Here is a 27,416-nt window from a genome sequence, read left to right as displayed (position 1 = left end):
TAGATGAGACAAAAATATAATTTGAAACCCCTATATTTTGTAGCGCATTTTTCCTTCCTGAAAACGCATAACCATCAAATCACAAACCCTTAGTTAGTAGGTTATCATGACACATCATTGTCTTTATGAATTATATTTGCATATATTTTTCTCTGTGCTGGTTAGCTCAAATACCTTCACATGCTGGAATAAAAGCTTGAATAGAAGTGTGCTTATATTGCACATTCATGACCTCCTCACTTCCTTGCTCTTTCTCGGAATGTGGTGACCAAAGTAATTTTCAACTAAGCACAATCACTATGAACTAGTTGGCTGGTGATACTGAAAAGGATACTGAACAATTATTTGGAGATTCAATACCTCAAGGATACGTAATGCAGAGAAATATTAGAAACGCACGCATAAAAACCATGCAGAACATTACTAGCAGAGGTCCGAGAGTCGATGCACTACCGCAGTGATTTGAAATGCTCACTGGAAGAATAAATTTGCCATGATCGCATATTGCAATGTTATTGCATGCCACCCCAAAACTAGGCGTACTTGGATTACACTAGTCTTATTCATATTAGATAATGTGAAAGAGGAATATGACTTGCAGCTTTTCACGTATTTTTTTTTCATTTGAACATAACTGTATATAGTATAATCAAGACTGTTCGGACGCGTCTATAATGATTAACTATCTTTCTGTAGTTTGCTTTTGGAACACTGCAAAATAAAATATTTTGGCCATGTTTATTGCAGCGCATCTCACAAAAAGAAACATCACGAGCAGGATTTTCAATTTGCGTGGGTCGGGGCCCAACAGATTTTGGTGTTCGCAATTGGGTATTTCCATCTGCCACCATTGGAGATGCCGTTTCCACATCTGCGAAAAAAACAAGAAAACATGGGTGCAGCGTAAGCTTTTATTAGCGCCCTTCGGTATGCCTGTTCCACTCCCTGCCGGTTCCCTACAACAGAACACAAGGCTGTTAAGAAATAGCACAACAGCATCACAGAAATTAAGCAGCAAACGCCATATAGGCGTACATCAAAAATATTCCTCCTTCAAGAGCAGCTAGCATTACGTTCGCTCAAAGCCCAAACGTTATTCTTGGAGGACGTCCGTGGCGAACATCTTTAGGTGAAAGCGGGAAGAAAGGGCCGCAATATTTTATCGCCGTTAGGCATCGCTTTTGTTTCTCAACTTGACATTTTCTCTGCTTTCTGCTAACTATAATAAACACCAATGGGGACAGCGTTGGCAGCTTTGTTTTTCCATCTAGGTATCGCGCTTGCTAATATTCTCTTAGCCTTATAAGCAACTGGGCACTGGGTTTCTAACAATTTACGCTACAGGCTAACCCTCTCACCGAAGAGGCACTCTTGTCGAGAACGTGTTGAAGATCGGTCACAATTTCAAAGTGAGTTCTTCGAATTGTATTGTCATTTAGTATGTCTCCAGTTCCGCAGGTCGCAATTGAGCACATCCGTCATTTGTGGGGAACGAGAAAGAAAGCGGGAGAGAACGTTTGTCGTCACCCTCGAACACCTGCCTAAAGCTCGTTTCACGGGCACTGTGCGCAGGCAGCGTTGAAGTAGGGATGGTACGCGATTACACAAATATACCGAAGTGCAATGGACTTAGGTGCACTCATGGAGTCTCCCTAGACTAAGGTTACGCCAGCTGGAGTACGTAGCACGGCAAGTTATCGTAGACAAAGCGTTAAAACACTGTCCGCTACCGTTAACGACACTCCTTTCTGGGTTCTGCTTAAGTGCCAGACTTGGTGGATGCCGGAGGCGGTACGATATAGCAGAGAATTTTAAAACAGTTATGCCAAACGGGTAGAGTATCTGTCTGCTGCGTTAGGGAGCGCGGGATGGAGCCCTAGCACCAGTGATGCCAATATTAGACCGCCTAAATATTTGAAATCTACGAGCCTTACTGTCGGAATTACTTAGCGAGCTACTAGTATGGGTCCGCCATATATAAGAGACTTTTAGGATGTCTGATTTGCTTCAACGATAACAAGAAAGTAGCATTAGGTGGTGTGAACGCGCACAACATCCGAAAATTGAGATATAGCTCGGTGCCCCAAAGCTGTGTCCGAGTGAGCCGACAAACTTACCTGGAAGAAGCAGGGAGGCTCTCGCCGAAATGGCGACTGTCCCCTAGCATCATATCTCACCCAATTTCTGAGTAACGCTACACTTTCGGTGGGTTTGGAACCATGCGACCACCTTAGTACCAGCAATCTCAGTGAAAGCTAACATGGAGGGCACAACCAGCGATTCATAAAGCCTTATTTAATTACCATCTTTAGTTCGTATCAAAAGTGGAGAAAGAGATGTGTACAGATGCACCACAAAAAAATTGCTTGTTTCTTACTCATCCTGGCCATCCTGAATATAGGTGATGTGGCACACGTTCCATTTAAATAAAATATGATGTCAGCTTCATGTAAGCACAGGTACAAAAAATAAAAAGAAAAGAAAGATGTGATCAGTGAAGCCGTGAGCTCGTGACCTTTCTCGCCGATTGCGCCTGACGAAGCTTGACGAAGTACTGCTGTAAAATACGGTTATCGAAACACCTAGCCGCAAAAAAGTTTTCGTTTTACATGAACCGGGCATTCAAAAACTGGGGATACATATATGTGAAACTGCTTTATGGGTAGCGGGGATAATGTTGTTTAATTACTTTGGAGGCCCAAAAAAGATGCTTAGCGCTCCCGCCTGCTGCGTTGACTTTTATGCAGGCCTTTTTTATGGCATTTCTATAGATGTAAGATGCCGCAATAGTCTCACCTCCGGAAGTCTTTACAACGTATCCCACTTCACTCTTGTCTGGAAAAGAGATTGGAGGAAATTTACTTCCGGGATGCCGTAGTATGGAGTTGGATTTGCTTAGCACAGATACTGCATACCTAAGTAAGTTAGTGTAATACCAGCTCATTTCCAAATTTAAGCGACTCCGTGCAGGCATAGATGATGTCCATCCAAAGAAGCCATACCACATGTTTCTTTGTGTTTATCAATCCTTTTCTTTCCACGCCCACAACATTGATATATTGCACTCAAATATATGCCGGTTCTTCGTACGTAATAAAACTCACATGTCAAATCAGCAGTCATGACGTCAAAATGGTGTATTACTCTCCGGTGTCTCTAGGCACTTCGTTGCGTTCATTCGTGCCTGTGAGCCAATGAGTGCTTTAACTGCTATAACGCGTCAGCTACCGCGAACGATGGAGGATGTGTTCTGGTGCTGGCTGCCAGAGGCGTGCAACACATCCGAACAAATCCAAGCATGGCGGCGATCTCGTCTCGTTTCGACCCGTCAATATAGAGAATGACGCTAAAGGGAACGGAACGCGCAACGTTTCAAATTTGTTCCGAATGTTAGACGAAGATAAGCGAAACTCTGTCGCCCCATACACTTTCCCAGAAAGAGGCAAAATATGGGAAAAAGCACGGCGCATTTAACCTCAATTGTGCATACTTGGGCTGCAATGTCCCTCAAGGCCACGACGATGTTTGCGCTTAGAGGAACACTAAAGGCAAATATGAAGTCAAGCTAAGCTTCAGCTCCGGCCCTACGATCTAAGTACATGTAGAAGTACATGTAGTTCCTTTTTCTCGGAACTGCACCAAATTTGACGATGTTTTTTTACATTTTAAAGAAAAAAACTTGAATTGTAGTGACAGCTGGTTTCGAATTTTTCATTTATGTCATCATATTTTTATTAAAAAATGGCAAGAGTCACAAATTGTCAAAAAACAAAGCTATCAAGTTTACAATTCTGTAACTAAGCAATAAAAATTATATCACAATTCTGTGAATTCCATCTAATAGTACATTTCAAGCGGACAAGATTTATATGTTACACAAGAATCTAAAAAATTATTAATATGGAAATACAGCTTTTGCAGAACGCGTCTACCAAGCGTAACAAATTCATATAAAATACAAATTCACATATCAAATGTGTCCGCTTCGAATGTTCTAAAAAATAGTGCTTACAGAACCACGCTCTTTCTTCTTGATGCAGAGCTATTAATTTGTAAACATCTAGCTTCCAATTTTTCTACTTTTCGAATTCTTGAAAAGTTTCTAAGCAAAATTCGGGCCTAAATCAAAATTCGGCTTGCTACAGTCACTATAATTTAATGTTCTCTCTCAAATGCAACAAATTTCATTAAAATCGGTCCAGGTGTCGTCTCAGAAAAGTGTTTCTGCGTTTTACATGTGTTTGAATAGGCCGTGCCGCAGTTGGGCCCGAGCTAAAGCTTCCTCTTAAGGCTGACACTGAAAGAGTGGGAGCACAACGCACAAACCATAACTAACGCGTAAAATTTGCACGTTTAATTCCGTGTCAAGCTGCGAAGTTACACGCGAGTAAGCGGTGCGCGTATCAAAGTGACAGTAATACCCCCGTCTATATAACCGCGCTTAAGCTTAACCGTGGTTCACAGGGTTAACCGCGGTTAACGCGAGTGCGGTTTGCCAGTGCTACACGGACTCGGTTCAGCAAACCGACACGATCACGTGATCATCATGCGTTCAAAATTCTTTAAACAAAGTGCGCGGTGTATGATAAAAAAATATTAGTTAGCATGTAGATACATGTTGTAATAAATCTTACGTTCACTGCGTTAATACTGAAAGCCTCTAATAACTCAATAATATCGAGCAGCTTGGCTATTTTCACGCTAAGTCATGCAACACTGGTTGCCGTAACCAGCGTAGCATTTACGAGAGTCAAAGCATTTCATTGCGTTTCTTTTTTGATGTACGTTGTCCTTGCGGCGTGTTAGCAGTTTGTGCTCATTATTTCCTCTGCTTCAGCTTACAACTGTCGCACGTCCTGTAGACTTTTCTGATAATATTTCCCGTCGTGCGTTGTTCTGTGCTCAAGGGGTTCGTGTGTGTCAGCCATCTTGCCTGTTTCTCGGTTTGCGAGAGTAAACCGAGGTTGCCAAGCTCGGTTTGCGGTAACCTTGGTTAGAAGACTATCTACGATTACCTCTGCCGTGTGCTTAGCGGTAACTGCGGTCAGCCGCAACCGTAGTTAACCTCGGTTAAGGCTGCCCGTTTGACAGGGGTATAAGACGCGCAGGCATCTTCTGCGCCACTTCTGTACCCGATCACGATGTACTCAGTTACTATATCAGCATGGCTGCAACAGTATCCCGGTGTTCACTTCCAGGCTTTTACTACACTGCTCCGAAGCGTTATATCTTAGGCGGGCTCATCTACATGCATGTGTACTCTTAAATACAACAAAAGAGAGAGAAATTGTTTTGCTCGGCAACTCCTGGAACTGATCTATCAAGACCTGCTGCATTTCAGAGAAGTAGTCGTAATGTAACCACAGTAGCGAGAAGACTTACAATTATGGTCATCAGTCCTTTTCCAAAAATTGTTAAACATTTCCACAAAGAATAAAGTTGACTATCAAGTGTAGAACTTCATAACTCAACAAGAGTCGTTCTTTACAAGAAAGTATGCCTTCCAAACACACAGACAACAATTTCTAAATTGCAGTGTGTGCATTAGAGTTCAGTATTGAAAAGCTTACCTGGGGGTAATATTGTTCCATAGCCAATTATGTATGTAAATTCTGTAAAATATACTGACGTCTTAGAGCGTTCAGTTGAGAGATACCATAAGCAAACAATGATAATTTGTATGTCCTCAAAAAGCAAATACCCTGGTACATTTTAACCGTTCGCCGCGAGTGAATAGCCTAATGTAGAGAAGGCGAAAATAAACCCAAGCAGCTAACGTGAGTCATTCTTCAATACTTACTGGAGCCAGTCGCAGGTCGATCGGTGGATACACGAGGTAAATACCTTTCCACGGACCCTTGGGCATCGTGATGGTAGGTACTGGGCCGACAGGTGGAGGGAAGGGAAACCTAGGCGGTTTTCCTAGCGCCTGCTTCGGTGGGGAGGTCTTCTTTCCACTCTTTTTTGCAGGCGGTGTTCCTAGCGCCTGCTTCGGTGGGGAGGTCGTGCCTCCACCCTTCTTTGCAGTCAAAGGTACGACCAGTTTCTTCTGCAGTGGACAATTAGGTCTGCTTTAGGAGTGTTCAGTCAGAAAAAAGCAAGCTCGTAGAATATGAAGGTTCACATGCGTATGAGTTGGTACGGTTTCATGGTACAATGGGGGTAGCTTTCAAATTACGGAAATGCAATGGTACAATAAGTCTCTGCGTTTTAATTTCATTTTCTCTCATCCTCTCGTGGTACCTTCATTTCAGCATAGAGAGAAGGAGTTTTACTGGTATGCTGGAGATGTTAGCCTGGCGTTTCTCCAGCATATCGTTTATTTATTTTTTAGCATTGAGCATATTGGGCATCAAAGGAGGAAAGGTTGACTCGAGGAGTGCCCTCTAGCTTGCTCCTCAACATCGGGGTGTTAAACGTGGCATTCTCGACTACTGCACTGATTTCCAATTTTACTATTCTACTTAGAAATAAAAGAATATCTCCTAGATTCGGTAGACATTGACAAATATCCCGTAGATGGCCGTGTATATGCCGAATAACGCAGAATTAGGCTTCAAGACTCGTTTTTACAGTCATTGTGGTATTGCAGAGAGAGAGAGAGAAATCTCTCTATTGAGAATGCCGAGTTATTATCCAGCGTATTTGCACCTAATGGTATGCTGTAGGAAATAGCCCGAAGTATAAGAAGGCCCTATAAAAAGGTGGCAAAAGAAAAAAAAAGAGGTACAGGTCTTGTAATTTTATGGCTGTCAAGATAAGTGTCTTAGGTGATGAATCTAGGTAATGGTAGGATTTGACGAGTAATGCAACAAAAAAGGAAGTGACTCGCCCTCCTGGCCTTGCGAAAGTGTATGTCTAGCCAAGCTGTTTAAAAGCGCTACAACGACTGAGGTGGGAATGCAACTGTTTATTGGTTTATAACAATTGTAGTAATGGTAATTTAGAGTAATGGTAGTAATTAGAATAATGGGAGTAACGGTAATTTTTACAGCACGTCGCTGCCCACAGCGGTGCTGCAACAACGTTGAAGTCAGTGCTAGGCTGGTTTGCAAGTGGCCGTCGCCACGGCAGCTTGCGCAACAGTAAACATTACCAAGAAATGTGAGCGGGGAGTGATACGGCCTTCGCATTGTTATCAGCAGCAACTTATCATCAAACAAGTGGATAAGATGCTTGCTTGGTGCTTGATATCCATTGAAACATACACGTTTTGTACGTTGAATGCGTGATTACAAAGGATGTATGCACTGCCTTACGGGGGTACGAGCCACTGCTTCTCGCCTGCTCTATCACCGGGGTCAACCCACACTTTTGCTAACGACCGCGGACACAAAAATTGCCGACTACCGAAAGGCTAACAGTTTCGCTGTAATAAAATTAGTCTTCATGAGGCTTTGTGTGTGGTTCATAGTTCAGAGAGCGAGCTCGTTGATTCAACGCAAATTAAAGATTACGGCAGAACTCTTCTCACGATGGCTATCGACGATAATGGCAATAGCAATTCAGCATTGCAGTGACAGACCGCACTCCCACGTGTAGTCGTAATTCTGAGAATTTCGTTGCCCCAGCTATGTGGCACATCCTCCGGCATAATCCCACTAGCCTTGGCACTTGCTTACCAAGACTACTTGTGCATGGTGACATGTCGATGACTGTGTGATGCCGATGCATTGGTGATGGAATGACGATAATGAGATCGGGATTTTTAAATTATGGTGGTGGCGTAACGACTACCGCGTGACAACGACGATGTGAGGGCATCAAGGTGACGATGACTGTGTGACACCGATACATTGGTGATGGAATGACCACAATGATATGGAGGATTTTTTTTCATTATGGCGATGACGTAACGACAACCGCACGACCACAACGATGTGAAGGCATTAAGGTAACGACGATTGCGCGACACTGGTACATTGGTGATGGAATGGCGACAATGATATGGAGGATTTTTTTTCCACTATGCCGATGACGTAGCGACAACCGCGGGACCACAACGATATGAGGGCAATTAGATGACGACGTCTGTGGTGGGACACCGTTACATTCGTGATAGAATGACGACAATGAGACGGGTATTTTGAAATTATGGAGAGGGTGTAGCGACAACCGCGCGACTACCATGATATGATATCATTAAGATGACGGCCACTTTATGACGCCGATGCATTCATGATGGAATGACGACAATGAGATGGGGATTTTTAAGTTAACGCGGCAGTGTAACGACAACCACGTGGCAATGACGATATGTGCGCATTAAGATGACAATTGTGACACCGATGGCAAGACCATGGCCCCATGACTATGCCTGCATGACAAAGGACGCACCGTAAAATCTGTGTGACAATGACGCGTCGAAGGCGATGGCATGACAACGACAACATAATGTTACTGAATGACGACAGCCTTATTACAGCAGTACGACAAACAGACATGACGTTGATGGGTCGACGAAGGTGCTATGATACTACTGAAGGGACGAAGATGGTGAAACAACAGTGTGACTACGATCGCATGATTACAACAGCGCGAGGACGATCGTTCACAACGATGGCATGATGAAAGTCGGAGGTCGAAGTAAGAATGACGACTGTGTAATGAGCACGATTGCATCACGACGACGCTGTGACAGCGGATGCATGGCGACGCATATATGACGACAATGACAACGGCATGATTTCAATAGGAAGAGTGTTATAACAATGGTGTAATGATGACTGTATCAAGAAACATTTATGACGACAGTGCTGGGACGACGATGGCATGGCGAACACGGTCTGACAACTTGCGCACGATAGCGACTGCGATGAGGATGGCATGACAAGCTTGCATATTCGCGATTCAATGGAAACGGTGTTGATACGTTTACTTGTTCATCTTTATCGGGTGACCACGTTTCACCACCTAACAAATGCTATCGCACAGCGCAGGACGCGCCTGCATGCATCCGAAGTTTCTGGAATGATATCGATGGTTCCATACTGACACGTGCACTTGGCTATCTTTATCGGGCGACCACGTTTCGCCGCCTAACAAGTGTTAGCGCACAGCACGGGACGCGCCTGCATGTATCGGAAGTTTCTGGAATGTTGTCGATGCTTCTATCCACTGTCTGTTGTCGCCGAGCCTTGTGTCATCTGATTTCATCGTGTGACGCGAATGGTGTAGACCTTTGTGGAAGACACGCGGGTCCCAGCGATTAGTCTGGAACGTTCGACGACTACTGCATAAAAGCCGACGTCGCCGACTGTGTTCGCCGCTGTCGCCGTTCTTTGAGTGTAGCCTGTTTTTGAGGGCACAAGTTCGCCCAATAAAACGCTAGTTTCGTCTTTCTCAGTTTGGCTGCTTTCTTTACAGTCACTACCACGTGACATCTGGTACAGAAGCTTGTGCGTTCATCTACCGAACGCCCCCGCAAAGCCGCGATCCAAGCCCGAAGCCCCGAGGACAAAACGAACATCGGCCAAGGGTAGCGTGCTAGCCGCATACTGCAAGGACTGCCCCCAGAGCACGGACTTCTACCTGAGACGACAAAGAAGACCGTGGCCAAGACAAGCCCAATGGCTGCCCTAGCGTCCCCCATTATGCTGCAACAACCTTGGCACCCACCGACCTTCCATGCAGCAGCTACTGAAGACCCGTAATCCTGGCTGGAGACCTACAAACAAATCTTGACTTTCAAAAACTGGGACTCCGACGACAAGCTGCGGCATGTATACTTCACCTTAGAAGACGCAGCAAGAACATGGTTTGAGAACCGGGAGTCGACCATGACAACATGGGACCTGTTCCGTAGCGGCTTCCTGCGCACCTTTACGAGCGTCGTGCGCGAGGAAAGGACTGAAGCTATACTGGACGCCCGATTGCAGCTACCTAACGAGAACGTTGCCATCTTTACAGAAGAAACGAGCCGTCTGTTCCGCCACGCCGACCCGGATGTGCCCGAGGAGAAGAAAGTCCGTCTACTCATGCGTGGTGTGAAGGAAGAACTTTTCGGCGCAATGATAGGATCCCACCGAAAACCGGGAGGCCACCAGCATCGAGAAGACACTCAAAATGCGGAGCCGGCCATTCAACCGCCGTACGAACTCTACCAACTACGCAGGAATTCAATCACTGGCCACGAACGATCTGCGCGAGACCATCAGGGCCATTGTGCGTGAAGAACTGCGCAAGGTCTTGCCTTCGTCCCAGCCTCAAGTGGCTTCGATCGCCGACATCGTGAAAGAAGAGGTGCAGCGATCGTTTGGAGTTCCTGAACTGCAACCAGAATCACCGCAGCCCCAGCCGGAAGCGATGACCTACCCCGCTGTCGCATGCCGTCAAGGCACCCCTCCACAACCACCTCAGGGCCCTATAACGCCGCAATTCCGTCGTGCACCACCGCCACCGCCAGCCCGCCCGCCTGTCGCCCAGCGCCGCTCCGCGAGGAAGATGGACATTTGGCGCGCTCCTTACCACCGCCCGCTCTGTTACCACTGCGGAGAAGCGGGTCACGTATACCGCCGATGCCCATACCGGGAGATGGGACTGCGAGGGTTCGCCGTGAACGCCCCGCGACCACAGCTTGGTGAACGACCTCGCGATATTGCCGACTACCTCACCACCACTCAGTGGAGCCCTCGAAGACCATCTCGTTCGCCGTCACCAGGCCGCTACCTGTCGCTGCAGCGCCGACCACACATTGGCCCAGCCCGGGCGCGGTCTGCGAGCCCATATCCGGAAAACTAAAAGCAGCAACCGATGGAGCTGTGGTTGCTGTTTGTCGAACTGACGAAGATCCTCCGCCGCCGACGAAGACGCCGAAGAAACTACCTTGACGACATATCGACACGCCGCCGTCCTAAAGAAGTCTGGAAGCAAAGAATAGGCCGACGAAAGACGATCTGACGACGCCACGTATCAGCCACAGGCCAACATGACGCAGCCGTGATCCGACGCCAAGACCTAACTATAACGCAAGACAAAGAACCACCAACCTCGACGTGCTTCTCGACGACCACGCAGTCAACGCCTTAGTAGACACAGGAGCCGATTACTCCATCTTGAGTGGACCCATCGCCGCCCAGTTGAAGAAAGGTAAGACTGCATCTGAAGGCCCAGAAATTCCAACCGCTGGAGGACACCTCATCACGCCGATTGGAATCTGCACGACAAGCATTATCGTTCATGACCGGACTTACCCTGCCACCTTCGTTATCCTCCAACAGTGTTCACGAGACGTCATTCTCGGCTTGACTTCCTGAACCAGCACCGCGCAATCATCGACCAGAAGTCGAAGTCGATAACGCTCTCGGAAGATCGAGCGATACCGCCGGCGAGCTCTCGTAGTCACCATGCCTTAAGCGTGCTCGAAAGTCAAGTCAGCACCCCGCCTCGCTCCAGCATTGTCATTTCCGTCGGCACCAAAACATCTGCCGACGTAGAAGGCGTCATCGAGGGTGACCAACGTCTACTGCTAGACCGTGAAATTTGCGCCGCAAGAGGTATCGCTGGATTCCACGGAGGAAAAGCGGAAGTTATGCTAACCAACTTCAGGCAGAAGTTCAAGCACATCAACAAGGGCATTCTGGACACCAGTAATGCGTTTGTCCTCTCGCATTCCGCCACATCTACCCCGATGACCATGGTTCCCGAACCAGACTACGACATTATTCCAATTCTCCCCATGATTAAGCAACAACAGCTCAAAAGTCTGCTCCGACCATACATAGGCTGCTTTTCGACGCCATCAAGGATTCGACAAACATCAATCGCAAAGCACCGCATAATCACCGAGGATTGCGCTCGACCACTCCGCCAGAGCCCTTACCGAGTTTCGACGCGAGAACGTGAAGCCATTAGGCAACAAGTCGACGAAATGCTGCGCGACGACATCATCCAGCTGTCGAAAAGCCCGTGGGCATCCCCTGTTGACTTGATGAAGAAAAAGGAGGGAAAGTTACGTTTCTGCGTCGATTATCGTCGACTGGACAACATCACGAAGAAGGACGTGTACTCCCTTCCACGGATAGACGACGCATTGGATCGCCTCTGCAACCCTAAATACTTCTCGCCGATGGACCTTAAGTGTGGCTACTGGCAAATAGAAGTCGACGAAAGAGATCGCGAAAAGACCGCTTTCATCACGCCAGACTGCCTCTACGAGTTCAAGGTCATGCCATTCGATCTGCGCTCGGCGCCGGCAACGTTCCAGTGCGCCATGGACACGGTGTTAGCAGGATTGAAGTGGCAGACCAGTCTTGTTTACTTGGATGACGTCGTCATCATCACCGGAAATTTCGACGATCACCTTAGGCGGCTTGCGACAGTACTAGAGGCCATCAAGTCATCAGGGCACACTCTGAAGCCAGGAAAGTGCCGCTTCGCTCACGATGAGCTTCTGTTCCTAGGCCACGTCATCAGCAAGTCTGGAGTCCGCCCCGACCCGCAGAAGACAGCTGCCATGGCAATGGTCCCTCAGCCCATCGACAAGAAGGCAGTGCGCCGATTCCTTGCCATGTGTACCTACTACAGGCGCTTTGTCAAGGACTTTTCACGCATCGCTGAGCCACTGACACAGCTAACTAAATGTGACATCGAGTTCAAGTGGGAAACGCCGCAGGCCAACGCGTTTCAAGTACTCAAACGACGCATGCAGTCGCCGCCCGTACTTGCGCACTTCGACGAGGACGCTAGTCCAGAGAAAAGATGGACATGAACATGTGATAGCTTACGCTAGCCGGTCGTGGTCAAAAGCGGAAGGTAATTATTCTACAAGCGAAAAGAATCGCCTCGCCATCGTTTGGGCTACAGCAAAATTTCGCCCTTACCTATATGGCAGGCCAAAGTCCTCAGCGACCACCACGCCTTGTGTTGGCTAGCGAACCTAAAGGATCCTTCAGGACGGCTGACGACGTAGAGCCTAATACTGCAAGAATATGATATTACTGTAACCTATAAGTCCGGACGAAAACATTGTGATGCCGATTGCCTATCAGGCACCCCAATTGACTTGCCTCCGCAAGATGACGAATATGACGACGCCTTCCTTGGCATTTTAGGCGCGAAAGACTTCGCTGAACAGCAGCGAGCAGACCCGGCTTTGAAAAACCTCGTCGAATATTTGGAAGGGCACGCCGACGTGGTCCCTAGGGCATTTAAGCGAGGATTGTCTTTGTTTTCGCTTCAAAACAACCTACTCGTAAAGAAGAACTTCTTACCAGTGCGCGCAACTACATTCTTATTGTCCCGTCAGGACTGCGTCCAGAAGTATTGCACGCCCTACATGATGATCCGACCACTGGACACCTAGGATTTTCCCGGACACTATCGAGGATACAGGAACGGTATTATTGGCCGCACCTGACTGCTGACGTCGCCCGTTATGTTAGAACATGCTGAGGCTGTCAGCGACGCAAGACACCACCGACAAGGCCAGCGGGATTACTACAGCCGATCGAGCCTCCTTGCCGACCATTCCAGTAGATAGGGATGGAGTTGTTGGGACCCTTTCCGTCGTCAAGAACAGGAAATAAGCGGATCGTCGTGGCGACGGACTACCTTACCCGCTTCGCTGAAACTAAACCTCTGCCGAAATATACGTACTCAGTGACTCACAGACGGCGGTCAGAAACTATGCACAAGGCAGAATTTCGCCGAAGGCTGAGGCTATACTCAAAGCCAACGCGAACTATGTCACCTCCGAGGAGACGGAGGAGCGACACATTATATGGTTCCCGGCTCACACGTCCCCCGACACCCCCGTACCCAACCTCAATGAGGAGGTCCATCGCGTCGTGCGAGGTCTCACATTCCGCGCACGCGTAGAAGGATCCTCTTTTGGTGTTGGAAATCCAACGGAGGCATGGACAGAGAGGGACAGAACGACCAGGTACTGTGATATTACTAAATTTTATCAAAAATCCAGGTGTGTTTATCCGCCCCCTAACCCCAAACTCGACAGGGCCCAAGCGGTAGACTAGAGGCAGTTACAAACAATGACCTTCCCCAACCCCGTCCATCTCAGGAGGACACATCCGGACATCTACTCAGACGATAACTGCAAACCATGTGGCAGGGCTTACGCATCTCTTAGACAGATTCTCTGGGAATGTGAGGTTATATGAAAAGAAAATGCAGTTTCCCCAGATGAAGCTGCGGCGTGATGGACGGCCGCGTTGCGCAGGTCAAACCTCGAAAATCAACTATGGGCCATCCAGCAAGCCCATGAGGCGGCGAGGAGACAGAATCTCCGGACCTCCTCGGGGGCGGCCTAGGCCCATGCCACGAATTTGCCGGATTATCAATCATCATCATCGTCATCATCATCATCATCATTTTATTACCTTAAAGACCCCGGTTAGGGGGTATTACATAAGGGGTGGGTTTACAAATCAAGGTTACAGAGAGTGATCTTCGTGAGAAACAAATGTAGTTAAGTTGTCCGCAAAAGTTGATGAACACGTGATGGCTGCGATGTTCCGGGGAAGGCCATTCCAGTCCACTGCTGTGCGAAGAAAAATTGAGGCTGCAAAAGTAGTGGTGCGAGCACGTGCGCGTGTGATTGACTAAGGATGGGACGCACGGGGGGATATGCGTGCCGGTGGGATGATATACGGTGCTTGATTGAGCGGACTGTGAAATAATTTGTGGAACAAACAAAGACTGGCGATGCGGCGACGCACAGCGAGATTAGCAAGATCAGTTTTACGTTTTAGTGATGATATGCTTATGTCGTATGAATATGAAGAATGGATGAACCTAGTGGCACGATTTTGCACAGATTCTAGTTCGTTTTTTTAAGTATGCTTGATGCGGGCTCCAGATGGGTGCTGCATATTCTAGTTTCGATCTAATGAGTGATTTGTACGCGAGAAGTTTTATGTCTGATGGTGCGTGACGCAAATGACGCTTTAAAAAACCGAGGGATCTGTTCGCGGATGATATGATATTGCTGATGTGTGCGTTCCATGAAAGGTCAGGGGATAACGTGACGCCTAGATATTTGTATGTTTGAGCTTGTTCGACAGTGGAACGGGAGATTAGGTATGAGAATGATAGGGGATTAAGTTTGCGATGAAAGGAAACGATCTTGCATTTAGTAGGATTAAGCTCCATTAACCAAAGATCACACCACTGTTGTACAACTAAAATTATTGTACAACTAAAAAAGTTATTACCACCACCACCACCGAAAGGTAGCGCAGCTTAAGTGGTGAAATCCTTTGTCAAAAACATGCTGCCGTGACATGGCGCCCCAGTAGTCCTCATCACGGACATAGGAACGGCCTTTACAGCGGAGCTCACCCAAGCTATTCTGCAATACAGTCAGACAAGGTACAGGAGGACAACTGCCTACCACCCACAGACTAATGGTATTACGGAGCACCTGAATAAGAGCCTCGCCGACATGCTAGCAATGTACGTCGACGTCGAACAAAAGACATTGGATGCCGTCCTGCCTTACGTAACATTCGCTTACAACACGGCGCTGCAAGAAACGACACACATCACGCCGTTTCGGCTGGTTTACGGCAGGAACCCGACGACGACGCTCCACTTCATGCGGCCACACATCACTGATGAGGAGAATCTTGACGTCGCTACCTATTTCCAGAGCGCCGAAGAAGCTCGACAGCTCGCCGCCTACGGATCAAGAACCAGCAGCGTACCGACAGCCGACACTACAACCTCCGACGACGCTTCGTCGAGTACCAGCCCGGTGACCGTGCTTGGGTATGGACCCCGATACTGTTACGCACGTCGACTTGTTTTCCAGAACAGCTGCAACTGACAGCAATTACATGGTCACGCCAATTCTGGTCATTATGCTTACACATGGTATTACCGTTCCGCACACTCTACTGACAATTACTGGCTACCGCTCCTGCCTTCTCCTTGTCAATTTCGCGCTAACCGCGCAAGTCCTCCCACAAGGGACCTCATTGGCTGAAATTAGCTCTGTGCAGGATGATCACGTAGAGCCCTTCTTAGTCGACGCTTCTCGCAGCTCGACCCATAACGCGACGTCATCCCACGCCAGTGCTGTCGACATGACAAAGCTGGTTTCGTCTGAACTTGCACCTGCTCAAGCAGAAGCCCTCTGACACGTTCGTGAAAGCTGTCGCGGCATTTTTACTTCGGCAATCACTCACTTTTACTTTGGGTCTTTGCTCCTAGGACAAACGCCCGTCATGACAAATCGCATAAATACTATAAATACTGTAGATGCAAACCGTACTTCCCGACGTCAATATTGTATTTCCGCGTCGGAACGAGCAATTATCCAACAGGAAGTTAAAAAGACGCTTTAAAAGGACATAACCGAGCCTTCCTTTTGTCGCTGGGCTTTGCGGTGGTAGTTGTCAGAAAGGAAAACCGAACGTGATGGTTTTGCATAGATTATCGCAACCTGAACAAAATCGAAAAAAGAACGTTTACCATTTGCCGCGTATTGATAACGCTCTAGACTACCTGTAGGATTCCACCTATTATAGCGAAGCTTTATGTGACTGGCGGACCCATCCGACCGTCCGTACGTCTGTTGCCTGTACGCCGAAAGCTTCGGCGTAACCCCATGCGCATGTGCGAAAAAGAAAGAGAAAGAGAGGTGCGCGATCGGCTGCGCCAGTAGTGACGTCGCTGTTCTTCACAGCCGAGCGCGCGCAGAAGTTTCTATCCGTATCCAAAATGAGTACGCCACGCGTGACACGCACTCCTTAGGAGCAGGCATCTTTCGATCAGCAACGCCGCGAGCACAGCCAGCAACGGGCTCGTCTACGCCGTGCCGATGCTGCAGCTCAGGCACAAGAATAGGCTTGTGAAACCGAGTGCAAGCAGCTATTGCTTACAGGGTGTCCAGCCGCCTACCAAGGCACCGTTTAATGAACCGTCGGGATTAACCCACTGATAAACACCGGTGCTACACGACTCAGCTACGCTGGTTAACCATCTGGACGGATCGCTTGGGCACAGATTTTTTTTCTTCTATCGACCTACGGTACGGCTATTGGCAGATTGCCGCCGACGAACTGTACTGAGAGAAGGCTGCATTTGTTTCCCCTGGTGGTATTTATAAGTTCAAGGTGATGCTTTTCGGTCTCTGTAACACGGCGGCCACTTTCGAACGAATGACGCACTCTTTGTCTCAAGGGTTCAAGTGGTCCACCGGTTTGTGCTATTTGGATGACGTCATCGTTCCGTCGCCCACATTCGACACGAGTCTAGATAGTCTTTCAGCGAATCTTGTCGTGTTCCGCCGAGGCGGTCTCCAATTGAATTCTTGAAAATGTCCATTGCTCACCGCCAAATCAGCTTCCTTAGACACCTCGTGGTTGGATGACGCATGCAACCTGATCAGGACGAAATTGCCCTTTTGCACTTTCCTGTACCGAAGACTACAAAAGACGTTCGTAGTTTTGTAGGGTTCCGCTCCTATTTACGGCGTTTTGCAAAGAATCAATTTTGTAAAGATGTCCTGTTTTCGTTGGGTCCGAGTAATGCCGAATCTTTTTCTCATCTGACTACTCTCCTTACTACGCCTCCAAGCCTGGCCTTCTTTGACCTGTCTGCCTCAACCAAAGTTCGAACGAATGCAGTTAGTCGCAGAATAGGCGCAATGTTAGTGCCATGCCAGTCTCGATGTAATCGTAATCGGGTTATAGCTTACGCCAGCTGACTTCTATAACCCGCCGAGCACAATTGTTTAATCACAGAGTGCGAGTGTCTTGCTTTGTGGGGGCGGTCCCGTAGTTTCGTCCATACTTGTACAGAAGTTCATTCTATGTCATCACTGACCACAACGATCTCTGCTGGCTATGTTCGGTCAAGGACCCTTTAGGCCTGCAGGAATATACCTTTTCCGTCGCATATAAGGAGGGACGCTTGCATCATGATGCAGATTGTTGGTACCGCTACCCCGTGGAAGAACCGGTAGATTCCGCCGCCGTCGCTCATGTTTTCTCTGTCTCACAGTTGCTTCAAATGGGCAACGAGCAACGCCGCGATCATTCGTTTCGAGCTGTCATCGGCCGGCTGGAGTCAATGCCTTGTGACGCCGCTCTCTGACGCCGCCGTTATTTTGATCCCCATGGCCCTGACCTTCTGCTCGTCATCCCATCACAGCTGCATTCAGCTGTCCTCACCCAGCTTCACCACGCTGCTTTGGCTGGGCACTTCGGCACCTTGCGCACATAAGAGCGTCTACGCCGTCGCTTCTTTTGGCCGGGTCTGGTCCTCTCCGTGCGGCGTTATGTTGACACTTGTGAGCCTGTTAGCGTTGGAAGAAGACCTCCGCTCCTCCCCCTGAATGTCTCTGGTGAGACAATTATCCGCACTTATTTTTTTATCCCAGTGGGTCTATACCTTCTTGGGCAGTTTCCTCGCTCACGCTGCAGATATAAAAGAGTCCCCTTCGCTACCAATTACGCTACGTGGTACGCGATCACAAAAGCCCTCCCGACAAGTGACCTTACTGACGTCGCTGATTTTCTACTCTACGATATCATCTTAGTGCACGGTGCTCCACGCCAGCTACTAACTGACCGTGGCCTTAGCTTTCTCTCGGCAGCCGTGGAAGACATGCTCCGCTCCTGCTCAAAAATCATAAATTCAACACGTCATACCACCCACAGGCCGACAGCTTCACGGAGCGCCTCCGCAGGACCATCACCGACTCCCTTTCGAAGTACGGTGTGGCCGACCACCACGAGTGGCATCTTCATTTACCATAATGACGTTCGCGTACAATGAACTGCGTCGCGACACCGCCGACTATTCACCAGTCTACCTTATATGCAGCCGCCAACCAGCGTTGCCCTTGGACTCCTTGCTGCCGTTGCTCGCACGTTCCGCCACTGAATACGCATGAACGCACGCGCCGACCACGTGCAGCACCTCACCCGTTTCCGTCTGCAGGCCTCACAGGACCAGCAGAGTCGCCTCTATCATTACCATGCTCACGACGTGCACTTTTCTCCGGGTTCTCTGGTGCTTCTCTGGTCAGCCATCCGCCGCATGGGCCTCTCCGAAAAGCTGCTGTCACCTTACACTGCTCTATACCGTGTGGTGCGACAACAGATCGGTGTCACAAAGGAAACCATCCCCGGACCCCTCAGCATCGTCGTCACCTGCAAGTGACATCGTTCACGTAGCGAGACTAAAGCCGTATCACATACGCCTTTCACCATGGCTGTGTAGCTTAAGCAGAGGAATAGTGCTCCTAGTGCCGTGGGTGGTGGTACGAAACAGCCACCGCAGTGTGGTGCCACAGAAGAAGAGGAAGAGGACATGTTCCGGATTGTTAAAGGGTCACTACCTTGGGCACCGTTCGGCTACGTGTGAATGTATTGTAAATAATTTTGTGCGTTATCTACAGGCAACTAAGTTATGAAGCATCTCCATCAACTGGTAGTAGTTCCACAACCGGAAAATTTCTGAGTTTGTAAAATGGCGATATTTGACATTGCATCGACTGTCAAATTTCATGGGCAGAAAACTCACAGAGTATTCACTCAGAAGTGTCGTGTTTGCCACGATTTATTCCGTAATTCAGCTGTGTTGTCATAAGCAAGACAAACGCCTAAAGGGAATGTCACATCACCAAACCTAAAACTTCAGAGGCATATAAAGTGAGTTTTTGTGCGATTGTCGCGATAGAACACTCAGACATTGTAGCCGTAAAAGTAGGCAGTAAAGCCCTTTGTATTACGCTGAAGTGTGTAGCCAACAATGAAGTGTGAACCGTGTAGCCAACAGGACGCTTACTCTGCTTGACCTCTCTACCTTTCGTCCGTTATTCTCTCTTTTCTTCAGCCAGTGCGAAAGGCTTTCGTTATTTTCTAGTGTCTGTAGCTGTAGTTTTTCTTGGATTGGAAAAACTAGGTCAGCAAGAGTGTTTGTAACAAGAAAGTTAAAGGAAACGTGCAATCCTATTGATTTTCTCATGCACAATATCATGCTGCTTGACCACCCGCTTAACTTGTTTTTGGACAATCAGACACATGAGAGCGATCACATCCCGCCTTACCTTAAGATCGACGGGATGCCTAACACCCATCAGCCTAATGCACTACGACGAATAGATTCGAATGTGTTTAAAAAATTAACCAGATTCCACGGACTGTGGGAATTGATGCAAGTGAAGCTTTCCGTGCTGGATGCTTTGATTGACGATAATTAGCTGTGATGTTCACTGCTAAAACTTAATTTCTTGAACGTTTAGGCTAACACGAGAGTGGTGAGTTGATGTTAAACATTACCTTGCGTGCACCACTGCTGCTTGGCTGTGCCGTACAAAGAACTCACAGGGAGAGGTGTTTGCTCAAGGGGTTGTTGTGCGCCATATTTTATAACCTCTGAGAGGATTGAGCGTTGTCATTGCCTCACATGGCACATCGCATTGGAGCACAAGTATTAAATTTGAATTAGATAATGGGGCTGTACCTGCCGAAGCCACACTCGGATTATGAGGCACACCGTAGTGGCGGACTCCGGATTAATTTTGACACCGTGATCTCCTTTACCATGTTCCAAAATCTAGGTACACGTGCGTTTTCTAAATTTGCCCCGTCGAAATGCGGCTGCCTTGATTGAGATCAAATACACGACACCTAGCAATGCCATGGGCGCAAAGCAAACGTTGCGGGCACAGAAGTGCTGATTTGATGGTTCACCGCTTCCTGACTGTCTCCTGGACCCTGCGGTGCGCTTTAATTATTGCGGCTCTGTTTCTGCACGCCCTGCATAAGTTGCCCTCTTGACATATTTGCACGGCGTTTGTTTTTCAGAAATAGCAGCCGCGTACTGTACCGTACCTTCAACTTAAGCTTGTCCTGTGTCCCCGCAACCGCTGTCGTATAGTAGTCGGCTTTCCTTGCCTTCTCACGTCACCTCCCCCCTCTCTTGTAAAGGAACTGCCTCTTCTCCTCTCCACAGTTTTACCTGCGTCCCCTCTGGCCTCGCACATTAGTAGAAACGGAAGCACTGTATTTTTTCTAATGCTTCTGAGAGGAGTCACCGATAATTACAGTTGTCAAGCGGCTAATGTGGCGACAGTCAGGGAGCTTCCGATGGTATTGTGCACATTCGACGCGCTAGGGTGAAAACGAGTTTCTCCCGTCGCCTTTCCTCTCTTACTCGCTCCTGTCATCTATAAACACTCTGAACTACTCCCGATGTGGTGTGCGCGGCAGCAGCAGCCCACAGCAGCACCAGCAGCAGCGGCGGCAGCAGTGGGAAAGTCAAAGGAAGAGGCAAAGAAAGCTTCGCTTTAGAACCTACTGCAGGACACTTGACAGAAATGCCTCACCTCTGGACTGGAAGAAGCTATCAAAGAAGTGGCGCAGAGGGCTGTGCACACGCTCATGTGCTCACCGAGTAACTCGCAATTCGACCTAGAGCTAGACCGACTTCACGCGATTCATCATCACGCCGAACGAAGATACCGACGCAAGAAGTCTGTCGCACTCAGAATAATATACAGCGTCGCATCGATAACTGGAATTTGAACGATGGAGAAAATATTGTGAGTTCCTTGAGCCTCGTCAACCATTGTCTCAAATATGGAGAACTGTGAGGGGCTTAGGTTCTATTCCGGAACAACGCTTCCCATTCAAGGCTCTAGCGTTCTTCCAACGCCAACAAGACCTCGACATAGAGGAAGATTTCTGTGTTATGATTGCAGGCCAGTCAGTGGGCACGAATACCCTTGCCTTTAATTACGTTACAGGCACACGGGATTCAAGCATGGATCTGCCGTTCACCACTCAAGAGCTCAACGCGGCATTTGTCTTATGTAATCAGCCGTCATCACCTGGTCTAGATGGTATATTTTACCGTGTATTGTGCCACCTCGGTGAACAGGTGCGATGTGCATTCCTGCACATATTCAATAAGCCCTGGCAGGATGGATACGTTCCTACAGAATGGAAGACCAGTCGCCTGGCACCTCTACTCAAACCTTGCAAGTCTCCTCTAGAGGTTACGTCCTACCACCACATCGCGCTGGCTAGTTGCATTGAGAAGGTAAAAGAACGAATGATCCTTGACAGACTTCAATTGTACCTTAAACGCTGTGAAATTTACCCAGGAGCCGTGGACGGCTTTCGACGTCACCGATGCTCTATTGACAATGTCATCGACTTGGTTACGTACATTCAAAATCAAAAGGCCAGTAAGCGATTATCTGTTACCATCTTCCTCAACATCAAAGAAGCATATGACAATGTTCTGCATGAGGCTATATTAGAGGCTCTGGAAATGGTTGGCCTCGGTGGTGGACACTATCTTTAGACGCGCCTTTTTTTACATGTGCGGTCTCTCTTTGTGAATACGAAGATGGCCCAACCTCTCAACATTATGCACACCGTGGAGTACCGTGGGGTACTGTGTTGAGCCCAACACTCATCAACCGTTTGCTCAGTTGTCTCATCTCTACCAAACACAGTGAAGTTTCAATCTATGCCGATGACAGCTGCGTCTGGGCATCTGGCGTGACGCGCCCTCAAGTGCACGCAAGGCTACAAAAATCAGCCACGTTGATATCGCCGTACCTTAGGGTACAAGGCCTGAAGATGTCTCCAGAAAAATATGCATTGGTGGCATTTAGCCGGAAGCCAATGACTTCGTCCGCCATATCCATCGATGGACAAATAATCTTTTAGGTAAGGACGTACAGGTTTCTAATCATCGACCGTGACCTCTGATGGAGTCCTCAAGTCGCCTACATAAAGAAGCGCCTGATAGTCATCTCTTATCAATTCGAGTTTCTTGAAGGAAAAGCCTGGGGTACTTCAGGACACATGATGGTTCTACTGTAATGGACGATGTTTATCGGATAGCTAAAGTACAGCTTGGCATTGGTGACCAGCACCTGCGGAAGTAACATCCGTACACTCGAAAGTGCTCAGGCTCAGACGCTTAGGGTGGGCCTAGGGCTGCCACGATGCACATCAACATCCAAAACAATTGCAATTGCGCAGAACTACCCAACCAAGACTCACATTGTTATGAAAGCGCTAAGAGCACACGTCAGGCACCTTGCTCGCGCCTCTCTCCACTAGGTCGCCTCCCTGCCAGGAGACGTACCCACCACGTGCCTCTTTTTCTCAGACGACACTCCTTGGGCGTGTAATTCTGCCATCAGAATAAACAGCTGCAGCGAGAGCTTTACTTCCCCATTGGTGCTCGGATCAGCCACGAATTCGACTCACAATAGCAGGGAGGATTTGCATCATGACAAAACTCTCATTGCCAGCTCTCGAGCAAATTTCCTAGCTCTTGCTGTACGAACATACAACGATCTAACCGTTATATGCACTGATGGTTCAACCAGAATGAACGATTCTGCAGGATAAGTAAGTTTTTCCTGCGAAACTCACCACCTTGAAGTTCAAGACACCACATCAGACTACATCATGAGCCACAGAGCTTGCTGCTCTTCGTAGCCCATTACGCATAATTAGAGAGGAGGCACTTCACAAGTTGAGCCTATTGAGCGACTCAAAGGCAGTGCTACATTGCTGGCTTTCCGCCTTGCGCCGTAGATCCTACTAACAGCTAGTGCTGCAAATCCGAGAGCTTCTTCCTAACCTCATCGAGCAAGGACACTACGCCACATTTCAACGGCTCCCTAGCCACTGTAGCATGATGAGTAATCTACTGGCCGATGAAGCTGCCCGATCTGCTCATGAAGACAGCATGCAAGAGCCAATCCTGCTGTCAAGAACAGATGCAGCAGCGCAACTTCGAGTGCTTGCATATGATGCCTTACAATCGCTGTGGAAGACACCTAGTTTCCAGCGCACACGTCTACATCGACTGGGCCCGTGCCTGAATATCATCATCCACCTGCATTATCCCGACTCGAGACAACGGCACTTTACTGATTGTGGCTTTGTGTCGCATTTACGGGGTCGTTTCCTTTCCACACTGCATGGGAGGAAAGCGTTGCGTGTGACCACTGGGGCGACAAAGAAACTATCGAACACGTTCTTTGTCATTGCCCCCGATAAAGCGCACACGGGCAGGCACTCGTGACCGCGCTGGCGCGTCTTGACGACCGGTCACTTTCGGAGTCGACAGTCCTGGAACACCGTCCTATACGGTCGTAAACGAGAAGGGCATTAATGGAGGGGCACGATTTTTATTAGTCATATCATAAGAAGCCAAGAAACACCGACACCCAGGCCAACATTGCGGAAATCACTCGCGCTTAATAAATGAGATAAAGAAACGATAAACCAGCGGAACTGAAAGTGGATGAAAAAGCAACTTGCCGCAGGTGGGGAACGACCCCACAACCTTCGCATTTCGCGTGCGATGCTCTACCAATTGAGCTACCGCGGCGCAGTTTTCTCATGCACTTTCTTGGATATTTATGTTGACCAGTAGAACCCTGGGAGTCTTAGCTATCGGCAACACTCATAGACCTTGGTGGTCCTAAACAGTCGTCACACCACAAGACGGTTCGAGTGGTCTATTGGAGAGCTTTAATTCTCATGGACGTTCACGACCTTGTCTACCTTTTTTTCGCTGTTTTTCCTTTTCTCACCGCTGTTGTTTGTCTTTCATTTCCCCTTGCCCTTCTCCGAGTGCAAGGTAGCAAACAAGAGGCTTATCCGGTTAACCTCCCTGCATTTCCTATCTCGTGTAACTATATCTCATGCAGTAGAGGGGCGATATACATATGAACAAACACGCACCCAAAAACAATCATATATATATATATATATATATATATATATATATGATTGTTTTCGGTTGTGTGTGTAATTGGGTGCGTGTTTGTTCATATATATATTTATTTATATATATATATATATATATATATACATATATATATTATACATATACCTATACATATATATATAGTGTTTGTTCATGTGTATATACATATATATATATATATATATATATATATATAGAGAGAGAGAGAGAGAGAGAGAAATGAGAAGCCCAACTTCGCTGCTTTCTTTGGTTTATTTATCCAAAGTATGTGTCGCTGGACCGGCCAAAACGGTTCTTTAAAGGGACACTAAAGCGAAACTATAAATTAGTTTAGACTAATGCAGCATTGTTTGAGAACCCTGCAGGCAATCATTTCAAAAATATAGCTTGATTATTAGAAAAGAAAATGAAGTTCCAAGTATCAGTATTTGAATTTCGCGCCGAAACCCCAACCCCGGTACGTCAACGTGACGTCAGGGATTCCAAAGTATGTTTTCGTATTTGGGCCGCTTTGGCTGAATAAACGTTCCCGAAACTTGCCATGTTTAATATTTGGTTCCTTTAGAACACAATGTAGTCAATCTGTACCGCTACATATAATTTGTAGGCCCTAGAAGATGCCATCAAAATCCAAGACGTGACAGCCCCCAAGTGCGGGAACTTAAGTAGGTGTCGCCACCCGTATTTCGTTTTTGCGCTTTTTCCGGCTTACCAAACGTCGTAGCGTTGTAAGAGTGGCGTTTTTGGTGTTGTTGAACGGTAATTTACTGACGCAGAAGAAATCATTTTTCACTTTAGTGTCCCTTTAAGTAAACAGAAGATAACCACGATGGTGTGCTTCTCATATATATATATATATATATATATATATATATATATATATATATATATATAGTGATTAGTGAAATATACATGTGTGTAAATGAAAACCGCGTTTAGGTACCACAATAGCTCACCTGTTCTCCTACTGCTTTTCCGTAGGCTTTATCTGCTACTACCGCAAGCACGACCACTGAAATATACATCAAGAGCATAACCAAACTTCTTTTAGCACATAAGTTTATTTATGGAAGTCGGTACACCTTTTAATCTTACACTTTGAGAACACTTCAACATAAGGAGATCTGAGTTTTATTTAGCATATCGATAGCGTGATTCACAAACATGCCGAACGCAAGGGTTTATGGTTGCATGAATCAATAGAAGGGAAATATACACCCAAAGGTTTTTTTCGCCGGAGAGGTGGTGTACTTGATCAACCCAAAGGGAAACTGGGAGGGCAGCCACTGATAATGTTAGCTGATGATAATGTAGAGACGATGGATGATGATTAGAGCATCGGCCCAAATTACCCGCATTTGTCACCAATGTCTAACGTCACACGCCTTCTTCATTATTCACGAAGCTATAGAACTTGCATTATAACCACTCTATTTACCATCAAACAAGCGCAAATGAGCTCACATCGTCATTAGACTGTACTTCTTTTTGAACTATATCACGAAGTTTTTTTAGGGGCACGGAGCTTTTACATTCGTCATGTCGCAAATTAAAACGGCACTTTCCAAATTATTGTTCTCGCTATAGCTTTGTAATGTCACGTTGTTAGGTGTTTCATGGAATTGCGAAAGCTGGCCAAGCAATTGTGCAGTGTATTTAGAAAGATAGTTTGTTTTTTAATGCGAAAGCATTACATGTCTCATGAAGCGGAAAATCCAGCGTTATCAAGCCACGGTATCAAAAATGGCCAACGGCGCATAGAGTAAAAATACTCTTCACAAAATGCGCGGATTCACCTCATATTTCTCAGGAAGGTTCCTGTACACAAAGTAAATTGCTAATTTTGAAAAGACAATTTGGTACAATCGGGTCTGGTTGGGAATCTAACCCGGGCCTCCGAAGGGGGCAGGAAGGGCGAGGTCAAGATGAGCACGCTCGCCTTCGTTTATGAAGTTGTAAACATCATTTTATTCACTCCAATGAGAGCCTGTGGTTGTTATGTTCCAAAGCGCACTGTAGCTGTAGCTGATATCTGGAGCGCTGCCGGCTATACCGACTAGCGCAGCGGTTCCTGCCAGTTGGTTCATTTCATTCATGATCCCAGTTAATGTGCCATTGATCTTTACAACCACTGAAACAATTTCATATCTTCCTTCTGCGGAATGCTTAATAACGACTTTCTGCATTTTTTGGATGATCGAGTATATTAAACTCGGAATCATAATCTCCACGCGTGCGTCAGGGCAAACGGTGGTCAACGTAAACAAGTATATATTTTACTAGAAAAGACCTTATGGAACCACATACTTTATTATTAGGCTACCTTGTTCTCGTAGGGAGCTATCAAATTAAAATGAAAGCTGCGCCCATGCACTGACTTACCACAGAGGACGAGCCGCAGATTTCTAGGGCACCCCATATTCACCAACCTCTCCAGCTTCCACTACAACCTTGCGCGCTTAAATAAGATTTTGAACAAACAAGCAAAACACAACGCACGAAGAAAATGTAAACTGACCCCCGCGAAGTCCGCGCGGGCATGTTATGTTGGAATCGGAAGAACTCCTTATATTTTGCGCCTCTAGTTTCCCATCAAGATGGAACCCTCGCAAACTTACGAAAAAAGAAATGTCCTTCCACTCGGCTTAGACTCTCGAACAATTCTTATATGTGACATGGGAACAAATTTACGTGCGAGC

The 27,416-nt window shown here is 47.3% G+C and overlaps 1 protein-coding gene across 1 annotated transcript; it reads right to left on the bottom strand.

Moving 5' to 3' along the window:
* Window positions 1–721: 721 nt before the first annotated feature.
* Window positions 722–27,257, bottom strand: LOC135899009 (uncharacterized). Its single transcript, XM_065428259.2, has 5 exons — window positions 27,100–27,257; window positions 25,674–25,729; window positions 5,801–6,049; window positions 2,797–2,835; window positions 722–871 (listed from the first exon to the last, which is right to left on the bottom strand). The coding sequence occupies exons 1-4, from the start codon at window positions 27,134–27,136 to the stop codon at window positions 2,809–2,811; spliced, it is 369 nt and encodes a 122-aa protein (XP_065284331.1). The 5' UTR covers window positions 27,137–27,257; the 3' UTR covers window positions 722–871; window positions 2,797–2,808.
* Window positions 27,258–27,416: the final 159 nt, after the last annotated feature.

Source organism: Dermacentor albipictus, chromosome 7 (assembly GCF_038994185.2).
Source record: "Dermacentor albipictus isolate Rhodes 1998 colony chromosome 7, USDA_Dalb.pri_finalv2, whole genome shotgun sequence".
Classification (NCBI taxonomy): domain Eukaryota; kingdom Metazoa; phylum Arthropoda; class Arachnida; order Ixodida; family Ixodidae; genus Dermacentor; species Dermacentor albipictus.
This window is presented reverse-complemented; position numbering and strand designations above follow the sequence as displayed.

Excerpts from the sequence above, each read along its gene's own strand:
- LOC135899009 (XM_065428259.2), bottom strand. The coding sequence starts at position 27,136 with ATGGGGTGCCCTAGAAATCTGCGGCTCGTCCTCTGTG. Across the intron at positions 25,730-27,099 it reads TCTGCGGCTCGTCCTCTGTG|TGGTCGTGCTTGCGGTAGTA; the intron begins GTAAGTCAGTGC and ends TGTATATTTCAG. Across the intron at positions 6,050-25,673 it reads GAAAAGCAGTAGGAGAACAG|AAGAAACTGGTCGTACCTTT; the intron begins GTGAGCTATTGT and ends TGTCCACTGCAG.